General features: G+C 39.5%; 1 protein-coding gene and 1 long non-coding RNA gene across 43 annotated transcripts in view; one reads left to right on the top strand and one right to left on the bottom strand.

The window, feature by feature from the left end:
• Window positions 1-7,641, bottom strand: part of LOC145437410 (uncharacterized) — a 183,328-nt gene extending 175,687 nt beyond the window's left edge. For 17 of the 42 annotated variants that reach the window (XM_080314622.1, XM_080314637.1, XM_080314659.1 and 14 more), the window contains exons 1-8: window positions 7,367-7,636; window positions 7,156-7,305; window positions 6,907-6,960; window positions 6,793-6,837; window positions 6,427-6,483; window positions 2,594-2,647; window positions 2,473-2,526; window positions 2,359-2,412 (exon numbers count right to left, since the gene is read on the bottom strand). In XM_080314622.1, coding sequence (XP_080170748.1) covers window positions 2,359-2,412; window positions 2,473-2,526; window positions 2,594-2,647; window positions 6,427-6,483; window positions 6,793-6,837; window positions 6,907-6,960; window positions 7,156-7,305; window positions 7,367-7,439 — 541 coding nt within the window. In that variant the 5' untranslated portion in view covers window positions 7,440-7,636. Of the gene's footprint in view, window positions 1-2,358; window positions 2,413-2,472; window positions 2,527-2,593; window positions 2,648-6,426; window positions 6,484-6,792; window positions 6,838-6,906; window positions 6,961-7,155; window positions 7,306-7,366 lie in introns of those variants that run through there. The other 25 variants (XM_080314654.1, XM_080314658.1, XM_080314645.1 and 22 more) reach the window with 12 other exon arrangements.
• The window catches only part of LOC145437426 (uncharacterized), a 134,546-nt gene that overhangs the window by 41,813 nt on the left and 78,409 nt on the right, over window positions 1-14,324 (top strand). The gene's annotated exons all lie outside the window — the stretch shown is intronic.

Here is a 14,324-nt window from a genome sequence, read left to right as displayed (position 1 = left end):
ACACCATTTAGGACACTATGGTCTTACGATTTCCGACAAACCTGTGTTCACCGTGACACCAATATAATCGGTTTCCCATGAATATGTCAGAATTTATAAACGTTAAAATACATTGTTTTTCACGTTGGGATTGGTGCTGTGGGGCCGGGATAACTGGGTTACGGGCGGGTGGGGATATCATGGTAACATGTGTGTGGACTGGGCATATTAGGTTCGGGGGGTTAAGGTTGAAGTCAGGATATTCAAAGATTAGGATTGTGGGTACGGGATATTAGAGTAGTAGGTCAGTTAGCTTATCCAAAGATTAGAGTGGCATCGTATTAGGGTTCGGGATCCTAAGATTGTGGTTGTTAGCATCGCATTCCCCATCCCTAATTCTAATATCCGTCACCCGTCACCCTAACCCCCCTTTAACCCTAATATTCCCTCACCCTCAACCCAAATCTTGGGATACACCAACCCCAACCCACCACCAACACAATCCTAATACCCCCCGCTCCTAATCCTAATACACCTCTAACCGAATAGTATTTTCATACTGAAATGACCTCGAATATTTTAGGCTGACACTCGTCAGGAGTAATCGCAGAGAATTTGGAAGAACATTGTATATCAACAATCGTATCACAAAATATGACGTCACCAGCATGAAATGAAATCTCGTTCGCGTTCAATGTACTATTTTAAGATGGTACACGAATTCCTTTGTAGACAAAGCTTGGGCTAGGTTGGGCTTGGGCTCTAACCCTAATTAATATTCCCTCACCCACAACCCTAATCTTAGGATAACCTCATCCAGGGGTCGAAAAACTACGGCCCGCGGACAGCATGCGGCCCGGAACACCGTGTTGTGCGGTCTGCGAAAGACTTGAGAAAATATAATGCGAACTAAACTGTAACTGTTGCATCGACTTGGCAATACTTTTTCTTGATATATTTACCCATGACAACGAGAGGTTATGATGGATATAATTTATTGCTGACGTAGTAGCCTGATCTCCAGACCCACGCGTTCCCACGAGTGCGGTTTAAAATTCACAACTCCTGTAATTTTATTACATTTCTCACCGTATTTGGGACACCGCTTCGCGGGTGTGCTAGGTATTGATATATTCTTGATATGTGTAGAAGTATTTTATATTTATATTAACTAGATACCGTATAGAAGGTATATTGAAGGTAGCATGGTTATGATGCTGTCAGTATTGTCTTCCCGGAGGTAAACAAAATGTGCAATCACCAAATCCGTGAAGAGATCGTTCCTCAGATTCCAATTTACACCCACTTCAAAGAATGAGTACATCCGCCATTCATTCCAAATTTGACCAAATTGGTTATTGAGGGTGACCAGCTTGGGAAATCTTGTCAATGGGTCTGACGCGTGTACGATATCATTGAATTATTGTTTGATTTGTCTCAAATATATACACAGATATCATCTCTGTAATTCCCCGGTCCCAATATAAGTACATTGTATTGCGCTTAAGCTAATAATGCTAATTCAATATAGTGCGCCCCGCAAATGGATTCAGATGTTGAATGCGTCCCGCGATCTGAAAAGTTTGCCCATCCCTGCTCAAACCCAAATGTGACCCTAACCCACCTCCAACCCTAATATTCCTAACCCGTAATCCTAATATCCCACACTGTTAACAGTCTACTAAAAAATTTCTCTGTTTGTATTTTTCAGTACTTGTGATTAGGAATCAGTTCGAAAACGTTCGAGTTTTATTTTAATTAAGGGGTATTCAACGTATCATGAATGAAACGTGAATAGCTTGTGGTCGTTGCTAATTACGTCGCTACGATTGTCAAAGAGCACCTCTCTACCGAAGTTGAATTTATGATTACATGTTAAACAGTAATTGTAATTTGATATTTTAACATGGACTAATAGTGATTGTAATTGAACTGAATTAACGTAAGTGATCCAACCCTGATTCAAATTACAATTATTTCAAAATTTGATTCAGGACGAATGTGTGTGAGCAACAAGGTCAATAGGATTTGTATATAACAGATGCGGAAGTTGACTTTATCGACATAGATATAGTTTCTTTGGGTTCGGGAGTATGGAATTGTCACTATAATATTATCGTCTTTCCTGCCTTTCCTAGCATGAATAATATATCTAGAACGGCTTCGACTCGATAGGCCGAATAATTTCCAAGCCACAACCTGAGTCTGAAACTATGCAAATCGTCACTTTAGTTCAATACGGACAGGAATTTAGTCAATCTTCCTCGGTAAAACCAGAGATATAAAGAACTCTATAGTTCTGTATATCCCTGGAAAACGTACATGAATATATATATGTTTTAGGTATGCATTGCGGATGTTTTTGTTTAATATACGTACGGTACGATTCGCCTATTTTTCTTTCTCCAATTTCATTTTGTAGCATCACGAAACCTGCAGAAATTTAGGGATTTCCAGTTTGTAGAATTTACAGGAGTATATAGACGAATTTACTTTGCGAGTGAACCTGCTTCAGCCACTCAACATCATAAGCTATAGAGTCCGAACCTAAAATTTTTATAAAATCACGATATTGGTAATTGACGGTAATTGATAGTGCATCTACAATACATACGATTCAAACATAGCGATTGCATTTCTTGCAGTCCTTTGCACAAGTCCGCAGATTCTGCAATCCGAAGCAATACTCATCGGGTTACCATATTTCATAATCCAAAAGAGCCGACTCTTTTTTCGAATTACTATAGGCGGGAAATTCGGGAAAATATATGGGAAATTTACATTTACAATGCTGACCCCACGGTAAGTTGACTATAGAAATGAAGAGAAAAATATCAACTAGGTAGGGGAGATGTGGTACCGATGGATCACTGGGACCGAATATACTTTGAAAATTCTCTATGATAATTCCATGATTACACTCCGTGAACTTGTCTACAATTGCATGCTGGCAAAATCTTTCCTCACATACAAAAAAATTCGACGTGCTCGAGCTGTGGGGTCTCTCACAGATGATTTTTGTTTTGGGGGGTCTTAACTAAATTTAGATCGACATATACATTTTTCTTTGTAACCTTCAACACGAACAAACCAGCAATCATTTTTATTGTGAAGTGTAGGGCTTGTAGCAGGCTATATAATGGCACCTATTATTTTTTTCAGTACTTTCTTTGAGTGGACTTTTTTTCGATTCATGTATAAAATTCGTAGGGTGGGGACCGATGATACAGTAGCCAAATCAAGCAAAATAATCAAATATACTAATCATGAAACAAATGAAACATGCCTACGTACAGAAAATCTTTATCTAATAATTGCATATGATGTTTTATCGCTATAACGAGGTATTTGGAAGTCACACTGTCGATTTTCGGGCAATATGTATGTACCCACAAATTTATAAGTTCGAGCCTAAATCGAAACGTGATTTTATGACAACATTTCAGTTAATATTTATTCTATTTTTTGACAGTTGCGACAAAACATTCTTCTTTGGCTTGCTGCAGCTTAGATTATAATACTGAGCAAGAAGAGTAGTCACATTTGAGTTTTTTAGGGTATATGTGTCATAGGTCCCCGGGTCGTGTGTCATTGGACCCACCGGGTGGGGACCGATGACACGTTCGAGCAACAAATTTTGAACGTCCATGAATATTTTTTGAAAAGACGGATATTCATGCATATGTGCGCGATAGGTAGGGCTTGTATCAAAGTGCTGATCCAGCAAAAGATCTGCTGTTTTCGGCTGAACATTTCGGGGCCAGCGATCATTTTCCAATTTTTGATCCATCGGTACCACATCTCCCCTACCCTAATTCCGGTTTCCTAAAACTGTTTCCGTTTGATTGACCTTTTTTTAGTCCACCTCCGTGGCAGCTCAGACAAATGTACTTTGGGGCGCATTAACCATTGTTTAGTCGTCTCTAGTCCCCTAGTCACCATACACTTAAAACAAAAAAAAGGACGGATGCGAAAAGTGAGGAGAAATAATATTAATAGAGGACATATGGTATCTCTAGTTATGTAGGTCGATTTCGTCATCGAAACATAGGCATTCGTGATGTGTCATTCAAGTTTACCCACGCATTAAAATTGACGTTATTTAAAGGTTTCATTTACGTCTCATGATGTGTGAGAGAAATAAATCAAAGACTATGCAGGAATGTGACTTGTGCATGGTGGGGAAAGATCAAATTTTTACTAACAATAAATTTTATACTGTTCCCGGCATGAATGATTAATTTTTACCGGGTGCATGTTCAATTATAACTTTTGAGATCCCGTATGGAAATACGCTAGATAGCGATTGAATTCAATTTTGGTAGATCCATCCGGACCGCATGTACAAGTTTTCCATGTTTTTAGATTTGCGATACAGATGCGAAGGTTTCACCTTCAACTAGGTGCATACAAAAAGGGGAGCAATTATTCGTCAGTTGATCTACGGAACTGTAACCCTTTTCGGAGGCATTTTTAAAGCACCACTGTCTGGCATTGCTGAAGCTGGATTAAAACAATTATTATGGGTCTAGTCAAGCTTGTCTTGACAAATCTGTAATGTTTCTCCACACAGTTTTAAGTAGTTCCTAACTAGATTTCAGATTTCAAACGCTTCAATGCAGTCGTTTTATTAAATTAGTGCCCAACTAGTTATTCCTCATTTCGTAATGAAGAAACTGGCGTGTTATTAGAGTTCGGTAGAAGTAGTGCTACAATTACTAGACCGATTGAAGTATGCCGCCACGCACAAAGCCACGAAATTGACTATTATGATTCATGATGAATGGTGACACATGATGAAGAAACATTTTACCCAGTTAACATCATGCAATAATCATTTATATACATGGTAGTCCACCAGTAATCCCGCAGATGTGCTAATTTTATCATAACGGTCACATTTCAGTACGGTTGTGTGATGACTGATGAGAATCGAATAGGGATTGTTGAGACTTCAATAATCAGTAAGAGAGAATGTATACTCTATTTCTTCGAAAAGACTCACAAGTTGTGACCATGCATCCGCGTAGAGAGGGAAAACGACTCATTGGAGACATTTAAAACTGTCCTCGGTGCAGATATTTATGGTTATAGAAAAACAATGTTTTAGTGTTACTAACCGCGCACTATAAATTGTGTACTGAAAGACTCATCACCGGCAACAACTTTCCAGTTGTTTGTGACTATAGAGTTTCATTCAAGCTTCATAAAGAATGCAGATTACATGCTGCATGTGACGAATGAATACACCACCGTGGGTTGGTAATGATAAGAATATTCAATTCAAGGAAATCACAGAGTTGAGATCAGTTATTTAAGTTCTGCTTTCGTGATTATGAAACATATGCAACAGGTTGTTGAGATGATTTCTGATTTATCTTCACAAAAATGCGACGACGGTAGTTTGATCAAATGTAAATTAGCTCCTAAGAATGACGCTCCAAAATACCCCTTGCGTCCAAATTATATACGTTTGATATCCGCATCGCGACTAATACTCGTTGGTGAATATAAACATTATAATTGAATATTTGCTGTCAAGACGATTTCAATTACAATTACATAAGGAAACGGATGACTTGGCGTGACCATGCACATGTTGTGTGATAGGACTGTGGCATGTACATGTACACACGCATGTCTGCATGGATGGGCGTTCGACAAGTATCGACATTCGGACATATACACGGTTGTTGAATTCTGTTATGGTGAAAGTAGGTTTGCGGACTCAGAGGAGATGCTTTGTCGCTAGAGTTGCATTCAAAACAAATAGTGTTTTGAAACACTTTGTTTAAAACAGTGTTCCAAATAATCGGATTAAAAAAAAGTTTTTCAATCATTGTATAGTTATGCCACAATTGTGTGAATACTTTCGACAAAACATGTAGGTTGAGGCGACGGACGATTTTCGGGCGATATAGTGGGCGTGTACTGTATGGAATGGTTGCAACCCTCGAAATCTTCTTTTCTTCAACAGTTATAGCGCGTAAACATATATCATAGTTAAGGAATGGGTGTCCTGATTATGTTGACCGCCGACCGTAAAAATGCTGCATACGATGTAGTCCTCGTTAGACATCTTTTTGGTCCCTTTATGACAGGTTTGAAAGCCTTTTTCATGTAAGGAGCTATATTTACCCCCTATTTTCAATATTCAATGTCATTCCTCAGTGACGTCCCAATTACAATTTGGGGTATCTGAATTACTTCACTCGTAACCGGATTATACATATACTAATGCATATACATACACACTATACTTTGATACTTTGCCCCTGTGCACAATATAACAATGCGTTTTATATTATTGAAATATCTTTTGGCAATGAGAATAAACGCCCTTCTTAAAACTTTTATGCAGTGTTGTGAAATTAAAATGGTAGTACAACGAATATTCATGTAGGATCATAGATCATGTATGAGATTCATGGTCGAAATTCGACTCACCATTCAACATATTCTTCAGCTTCCGTAGTTCTATCTTGATCTCGGAAATTTCAGAGCCTGATATTTCGTTGCAATGTATGCAAGATGTATGAATGTGTATGTGGTATACAGTCAAGACAGATTGCGGTGGTCAGTATCACATAAGTTACGGTGCTTACGTAGAAGTAGAAAAATGATGCTGAAGTATATAGGCCTGTACAAGTGGAAATATTACTTCAAGCAGAAGTCAAGGCGAGCTATCAACGTGAGCGATTTATATACAGAGCTTAACAGTGCTGGTCTCAGATACTCGACAAGTGCAGCCAATTATTTCGTGATCTATCCACTAACAGTCGTGTACACTATAGATTCCGTGCTTTGTCTTACCTGACGTTTCCAGTCTCAGTCGAACTGCGTTTGAGGAATGCGCATCTGTGAGTACAGTCGATAACTAATATTGGCATAGTATAGCAATATCGCGATAATTATTAAAGCACTCACAATTCCTATTTTTCTGTTTCATACTTTCGAATTCTGACCTCAGTTTGGTGATTTCTGTAATTATTCACATTCCGATTATATGATATCGCCATCTCTCTGTTATATGTGACGATACGCACACTGGCGTAGCGTCACATTCCGGATTATATGAATTTTGGTTCCTATTATTTTCATCACATAACGATATAGTTGCGACTTTAAAATTTCTACAAATTCACTCAGTATATAGTGGTCAACCTCAATACTAACCTCCCATCCATTCCCGCTTGACTTGGCATACGTACACGAGCGACGAAATTAGGAATATCAAACTGACAAGCAATGCGAAGAATGTCAGCAATGCGCCACTGCGGTTCACGCAGACGATTCTGTCGTCTTGTTTTCTTCCATTGTTTTCTTCTGCATTATCACAATATATTCACTCAAGCAATTTAAAGCAATAGATTATTGGGTGTATTACTCATCAAAGGATCTACGCTTGCTGAGATATCGTCCGTTGGAGAAATCGTAGTCGTAGTCATTTCAAAATCCATGATCAGATTGCGCCGAGTTCAAATTTTACTCGCCTGTCCTGCGTGCTCCCAAATTCATGTAGTAAGACTTGCTGTTTTGTATGGCTCTTATATGTGTCATTCAGTTTCCATTTATATATCGCAACAAGGTCGCTCGCAATTCAGGAAAACCAGATGCACGCGCAACTGCAAGTCTGATCGCGGGTCGCGGGTCGTAATTCGCTGCTCAATACAGACTGTCGTCGTGGTGGCGAGATAGCGTATTGTAGCATGATTCACATCTGCAACACCAATGGATTTAGGGCTCGAGTCCGACCGAGGTCGACTCCAGAATTCGCATACCTAAGTGTCGGAGATTTATCAATAGATAGGCTATAGGCTCATCCTCGCCATCTCATTCATGGTGTCTGATAAAAGTCTAGAAGTGGGTCGTATTACAAGTCGGCAGTTACGGAATCAAAAAATAAGGAACATTATTAACACGAACAGAAGTAGGCCTACATATCAGTTGATTCTTTATTGATTGCAGCACTCATAACATTCATCTTCAACTTTCCAATTTTGTATTATACTTCGGACAACTCAATGCAACTGACTTCGCATATAGAGAGGACGGATCTACGAAAACATACAGCAATCGGTTTTTCCAAGTACAACGCTGAGAGTTCCACTCCAAAATAACAATTGTGATCCGAATTTTCTCGTTTACGTTTCGATTGTCTCGTATATTTACCAACCGAAGCGTTTCAAAATGCGTAGACCCTGAGGTCGGGCTATTGTGCTAACCATAACATCAGAAAATGTAATATTAGTATTATGACTTACTCAATACCATGATAAAATATAGTAAGAAAAAGTTTAATCAATTCGCTCTAGTAATTTGATTCTTTACTGTTAATTCTTTTCTATGTTTGTATCACGTTTCTCAATGCCTTCGCGAGCCGCACAAAATGTTGTCGCCGGCCGCATGCGGCCCGCGGGCCGTAGTTTGCCCACCCCTGGTCTAAGGGCACGGAATTTTTGTCAACGAAGTAACTGACACTTCATATACACTTCGTAAGAAATCAGTCTCATAATTCAATGGCGGGGTTCAAATTTTCTGAAAGCCATTTCTATCACATAAGTCACATCATGCAGCCGGATTCGTAACAAAAAATCCTTATCAGGAACCACTAACCAGTATATTGCTAAGCGGCTCGTTGATCTTTTAAAACGTCGCGATACTGTTCCACAGAACCGTTGGGTACCGCTTGAATGCGACCACCGTATGATAAGGCTTATATATATGCATTGCATACCTAACCATTCTGTCTTCTGCAGACCTCTCATTGACTACAACAACCGATGTAAAAGTTCTATCATAATATCCATTTCTGTAAAACGTATATGGGGGCGACCAAAATTCAAGTGCATTCCAAGTGTTATTTTTTTAATTTTTAAATGAAAAACACCTACTAATATTTATAGATGATCTCTGTTATTTTTTATTACAATTTGCGATTCGCCACCAGGCATTAGCATTTGAGTCGATCTCTTTGATAATAATTCAACTTATGTCGTGGTACAACAGTCGAAAGGCAATGCGCCCGAGCTCTCAAGGGATCACCATGATGCCGAATTCACAGAATACGCCCTTGTGCACCCGATTTAGTGACGAGCCTCCACTGTCATTCATCCATATCCATGTTGTTGTTGTTATTGTTTATTATTAGGTCAGTCGACAGGAAACCAAGCAAAATTTTAAACAATTAGGTTGGCAGAAAACAGATTCAATTCAATCGAAATGGTCCATATACGGCATGGACGTAACTGCACAAGCCAACCCACTTATACCCAAACTGTCAAATGTATACATGGAAGACTAAATAGCCGGCGGCGAACACTCATATCCAGGAAATATGAGTTCCACAGTACAAATACCAGCTGCAGAAGAAATTATGCTTTTAAGTTTAGTTTTGTACGTTTCGGCGATTCCTTCGATTCACAAACTAACAGCATGCAACTTTATGCAATTAATAATAATGAGACTCCCCTCGCCATGAATATTTGAAGACATCGCCAACCTCGTCTCCACTGGCAAATCTGATGACACGATATGAGAGCGGATCACAAGTGCATGCAATTATCAATTTTATAGAAAAAAATTAGGGCATGAAACTTTCCTTCGCACTTTTCACCAAATAATGTAGGCTACCCTCCAAGCTCCGCGCGCGTGTGCACTGCTGACAAGGTCTGCGCGCACAGAAAAATGTGAACCCCGCACGAAATAAAATCCACCTGTGATTCGGAAAAAGTTATCACTTCGCCATTCGCATAACGCACTGATTATCATCAGACCAAATTAACAACAATTTCAGATGTACAAATGTGCATCACTAACTTGTAAATTACATATTGTCATCAGTATTTCGTAAACAGACGAAGCGACGCCATCGCCTTTTGTAGAAAATATATTGAAATGCGACAAAACAAAATCGACTCCGTCGCAGCGAATGTTAGATTTCCGCAAAACTCGAGGAAGTCTGGATTCGAGTCGCACTGATGACCTTTTTTTCGTCAACACCAGATATATTATCGTAAAAAAATGGTTAACTGGTGAGTCAAAAAAACGGGAAATTTGAGAGCCGAGCCGAGCCGAAATTATGACCTTTTTTTAGTCGACACCACACAATACGGGAATATGCGGGTGAATCGGATATCGATACGTGGAAACCTTACGCACGCGACCGCGCAGAGAGTTGATGAGTTTGCGGAGACCTTTTAAAAAAAATGAAATTTTCCAATCGAAATATTCCAGACGGGTGTAGATCAACGTCAAGCTACTGTATCGGGAATTTATTTTTACCACTAATTGAATATCCACAAATAGCACATCACTCGCAGCCGGGCAGTATACGTTTGCATCTGAAAGTTATTCTTTCGCGGTTCTCGCAAATTACCGTTGCTTCCCTATGCTGGATATGAGTGAAAATAGTAAGTATAAATCGTATGCGGGCGGCATACATGGCGGTGGCTCCATTTTAATATGTTACGCTAGTGTTCTATATGGTATGGGACTGATATGGAAATATGTCTTATATTGGTATTTCAAGCTAAACGCGCGAGTAATAGATCTCTAACACGCAATGTACCAGGTGAAAAGAGTTCTGTATGTTGCTAGTAGGGATGGTGTGAACGTGAGGTTCACGTTCGCGTTCTGTGTGTGAACCTCGGAAATTTAGAGGTTCGTGTTCACAACAGAACCTTGGTAGGTTCTGCACTGTGAACCTTTTGGTAAATTGTAATTTTCACTCCATTATAAGATCTTTGGCTCAAATTTATTGCATTTTAACTGCGGACCACTCCATGCATGGTGCTGGCAGCATAAAAATTCAACACTAAACGAGCATGCACCATGCACCTCGACAATCTTAAACGTTTTACTTGCTTTGTTGCAAAAATTTTCTCGGAATATCCAGCTTTCCGTTTGTGAATATTTAGTGACTCTCTGCTGTGAGCCTGACCCGCAATCGATAGTCAGCGAATGATGCTTAGTCAACCAATCAATGACGTCGATATCGTCTTCTGATGTAAAAAATCGAACGGTCGTACTGGGTCAATCTTGACTTCATATCTTTACTGTATCATTAAAACCAAATCCGTGCGATTAAGGTGCGTGCTACTGCTGCATAACTTGTTGTTTGTGGTATCGGTAGCGAGTATAGAAACCCGTTGTACACTCTGCTCAATATCAATGTAGCAATACTCAAGACTCCGAACACATTGTCCGGTCTGGCTAAGACCGTTAAGGCTTAAGCTTATATTCCTTGGTAAGTCCTCGTCGAAATTGTTGGCAAAGCGACGGAATGTACTGATTTTATGCAATTATTATATCCTTTGAATACCGCGGTTGATACATTTAGCGACGTTTAAAACGCCGATATGTACTTCAGCATTGTGGCATTATGTGGGCCGAATCTTCGCTAGGTATCGTGTACAATAAGTACATGTACGTACATTAATATAGGGCATATTAGGCTATCACTTTATTGAAAGAAAGGGTTGGAATTAGCAATATGACGTCACGTGACGTCACGAGGTTCACGTTCGTGTTCACACAGAACCTTTCAAAAAGGTTCGCGTTCACACGAACCTGAACCTTTCAGAGGTTCACACCATCCCTAGTTGCTACTATAGTCAAGCTTACCGGGTCACGGTCTCACTCGACAAATCATATTCCTATGTCGCTATTTCTTTTCTATATATACCTTGCGTAAGAGTATTTGTAAAACACCGCTAGCATAAATGTAATCCCAATGATTGTATGGGTGGTTGCACTTGTGACTTTATACTTTTTCAATCATTTTGACACTCCGTGAACAGTCACGCCGCAGGCTACAGTGTCCCAGTTAACAATTTAATAACGGAGGGGCAAGGAAATATAAATAATTGATCCACATTCTACCGAAAATAATTGCTAATACAATCTTGATATAGGCCTACTGATGGCTCCACTTGTAGTGAAACCTGTTTTTTGAAACCTGTAAGCCTGTTGACTGCTTTGTTTTTTAAGTGTTTCGATTATTATCTTGGCGATGATTCTAATATTGGCACATTAGGGGTGAGATTCTCAAACAGACCACTGAGCGTATCGTAGAGCAAACTTTGGTGCCGCTGTATCACCATCCACCGTGATGTTTCAATATATAGTTTGATAGGTGATGAGATTGGAAACACGATGTTCGGTGTTTTTCCATGATTCGCATTGCAAAGAAATACTTTGATTGGGCAATCTTGGTGGTTTTGTATTGCTTGCAAAAAGCACTACAAGGCCAACGGAATTGTCCAATCGACTGAAGTATTTCTTTGCAATGAGAATCATGAAAAACACCGATCATCGTGTTTATAATCTCATAGCATATCAAACTATAAATAGAAACATAACTGCGGGTACCATATTTAGAGATCCGGAAAAGAGAAAAGTTTTAACAAAGTTACAAAACGGACGAGAATACGAGTAAATTGAAAATCTTTACGGGAAGTTATGCTGAAGTGACAAAAAAAGTCACTTTTCCAGCTGGGCTCATGGACGATCCGCTCTAACGTAATTCAGGTTGCTCCAACCAGAAATGAAGATAAGTAGTACAATTCCAACATTATGTGGGAAAACTCCTAATTTGCATACGTTAGGTCAAAATTTGGTCAAAATTAAGTGTTTCAGGGTCAAAAAATGTCAAAAGTATGATTTGTTCCGTCAAAATTTTTCGTTTTTAGGTAAAAACAATCGCTCTACTGATTATCTGATTGTCAATATGATTGGTGGAAGTACAAAACCTCAATGCAACCACCCATAAACATTGGGATTCTATTTATGGTAGCGGTGTTTTACTAATACACTTTCACGAGGTTCGTATAAAACGAAAAGCTGCATAAGAATATGATTTATAGATTCTGACCATTTCTCAATGAGCTTGACTATAGTAGCTTAATACAGAGCTATTTTCACATTGGGCATTGCGCGTTCAGAGAACTATTTCGCGCGCATGTGGTTTGAAGTACCAATACAAGACATATTTTCATATAGGTCACATACTATGTATAGAATCATCGCGTGACATATTGAGATGAAACCATCTCAAAATACGCCGCGCACGTATACTATTCACACATACTATTTATCTCTTGGCAAGCAGAATGGAAGCAACAGTAATTCACGAGAGCCGCCAGCAAACTTTCAGTTTTAAACGTAACCTGCAGGTGCATGATGTGCTACTTGTGTAGATGCAATTAGTAGTAAAAATAATTTGCCAATTCAGCATGTTGACGTAGACCTACTCGTATGGAGATTTGGGATTGAAAAATTTCAGTGACCTACACGGAAGTTATCTTTCGCACATGCTAAAGAACAAACAGCAATACTATGGGAGTCTGGCAGACGTGCACAGACTGTATAGTAATTGCAGACCGTAGATGCCTCGCTGAACGTGTTCGAATTAAAAATACTCGATTGACATAATAGTTTAATAGGTCAGTTGCAGTAAACTGTAGTGATGTGGCAATGTTGCTGCGTTCTCATACGGTGCAACCGAAATATCATATCGTTTTACTGTTACTACTAGAGCAGTGCTTTTCAACCTGTCGGATGGTACGCACTTGTGCGAGTGAAAAAATAGACTCACATTTGCAAGTTAATGTAACGCAAATTTTACCCCTTCAAGGTTATTGAAGTATGGGCCGCAAAGGGTATAATTGTGGATCGACACGGCTTCGGAGCTATCTGGTAATATGTATGTAGTATTTGTTGAATTTATTGAAAATAATAATGCGATAGGTTTTACATATCCAAGCTCACTGTATTGGGTATACTATTGCCAAGCGAGACACGCAGAAAATATGGTTTGATCATGAGAATCTGCCGATTCTGGGTTTTAATCCATGATAAGATTTGTCCGACTGGTTTTTCGGGAAAACATGGTCGAATGCCGTTGGAATGAACTGGTGTAGGGGTGTGGAACAAGCGAGTTCAGGCCTATGATACTCATTCATTTCGAGGTCAACCCCTCTGCGTCGGGTCACATGAAGACATAAAGTTTTAGCCAACATACGCTCATAAAATACGGTGCCAAAAGCATCGGCGGCGACAAAACCCTGGCCAAAACTGGCTGTCGCCGGATGGCCAAACCTTTCGATACGCTCCGTTGTCGGCAGTCGGCACCGAATAGACCCGTTCATGCATAACATAACATCATCATATAGTTTATAGTAATGAATTATGAAACATGATAAAACTAATCGATCGCATCGAGCTTGTTTATATATCGCGTAAGACCGGAACCGCTTTTCCCCTCCTCCCCCGTTGTTCCCGAGCCTCCTTAGGTTTACCGTCTGGGTGGTTTACTATATTAGTAGAATGCACGAGTTGATTGT

Source organism: Botryllus schlosseri, chromosome 4 (assembly GCF_051294905.1).
Source record: "Botryllus schlosseri isolate E-star chromosome 4, Bs_hap1, whole genome shotgun sequence".
Lineage (NCBI taxonomy): Eukaryota > Metazoa > Chordata > Ascidiacea > Stolidobranchia > Styelidae > Botryllus > Botryllus schlosseri.
Note: the sequence above shows the minus strand (reverse complement) of the source record. Positions and strands in the feature narration are given on the sequence as shown.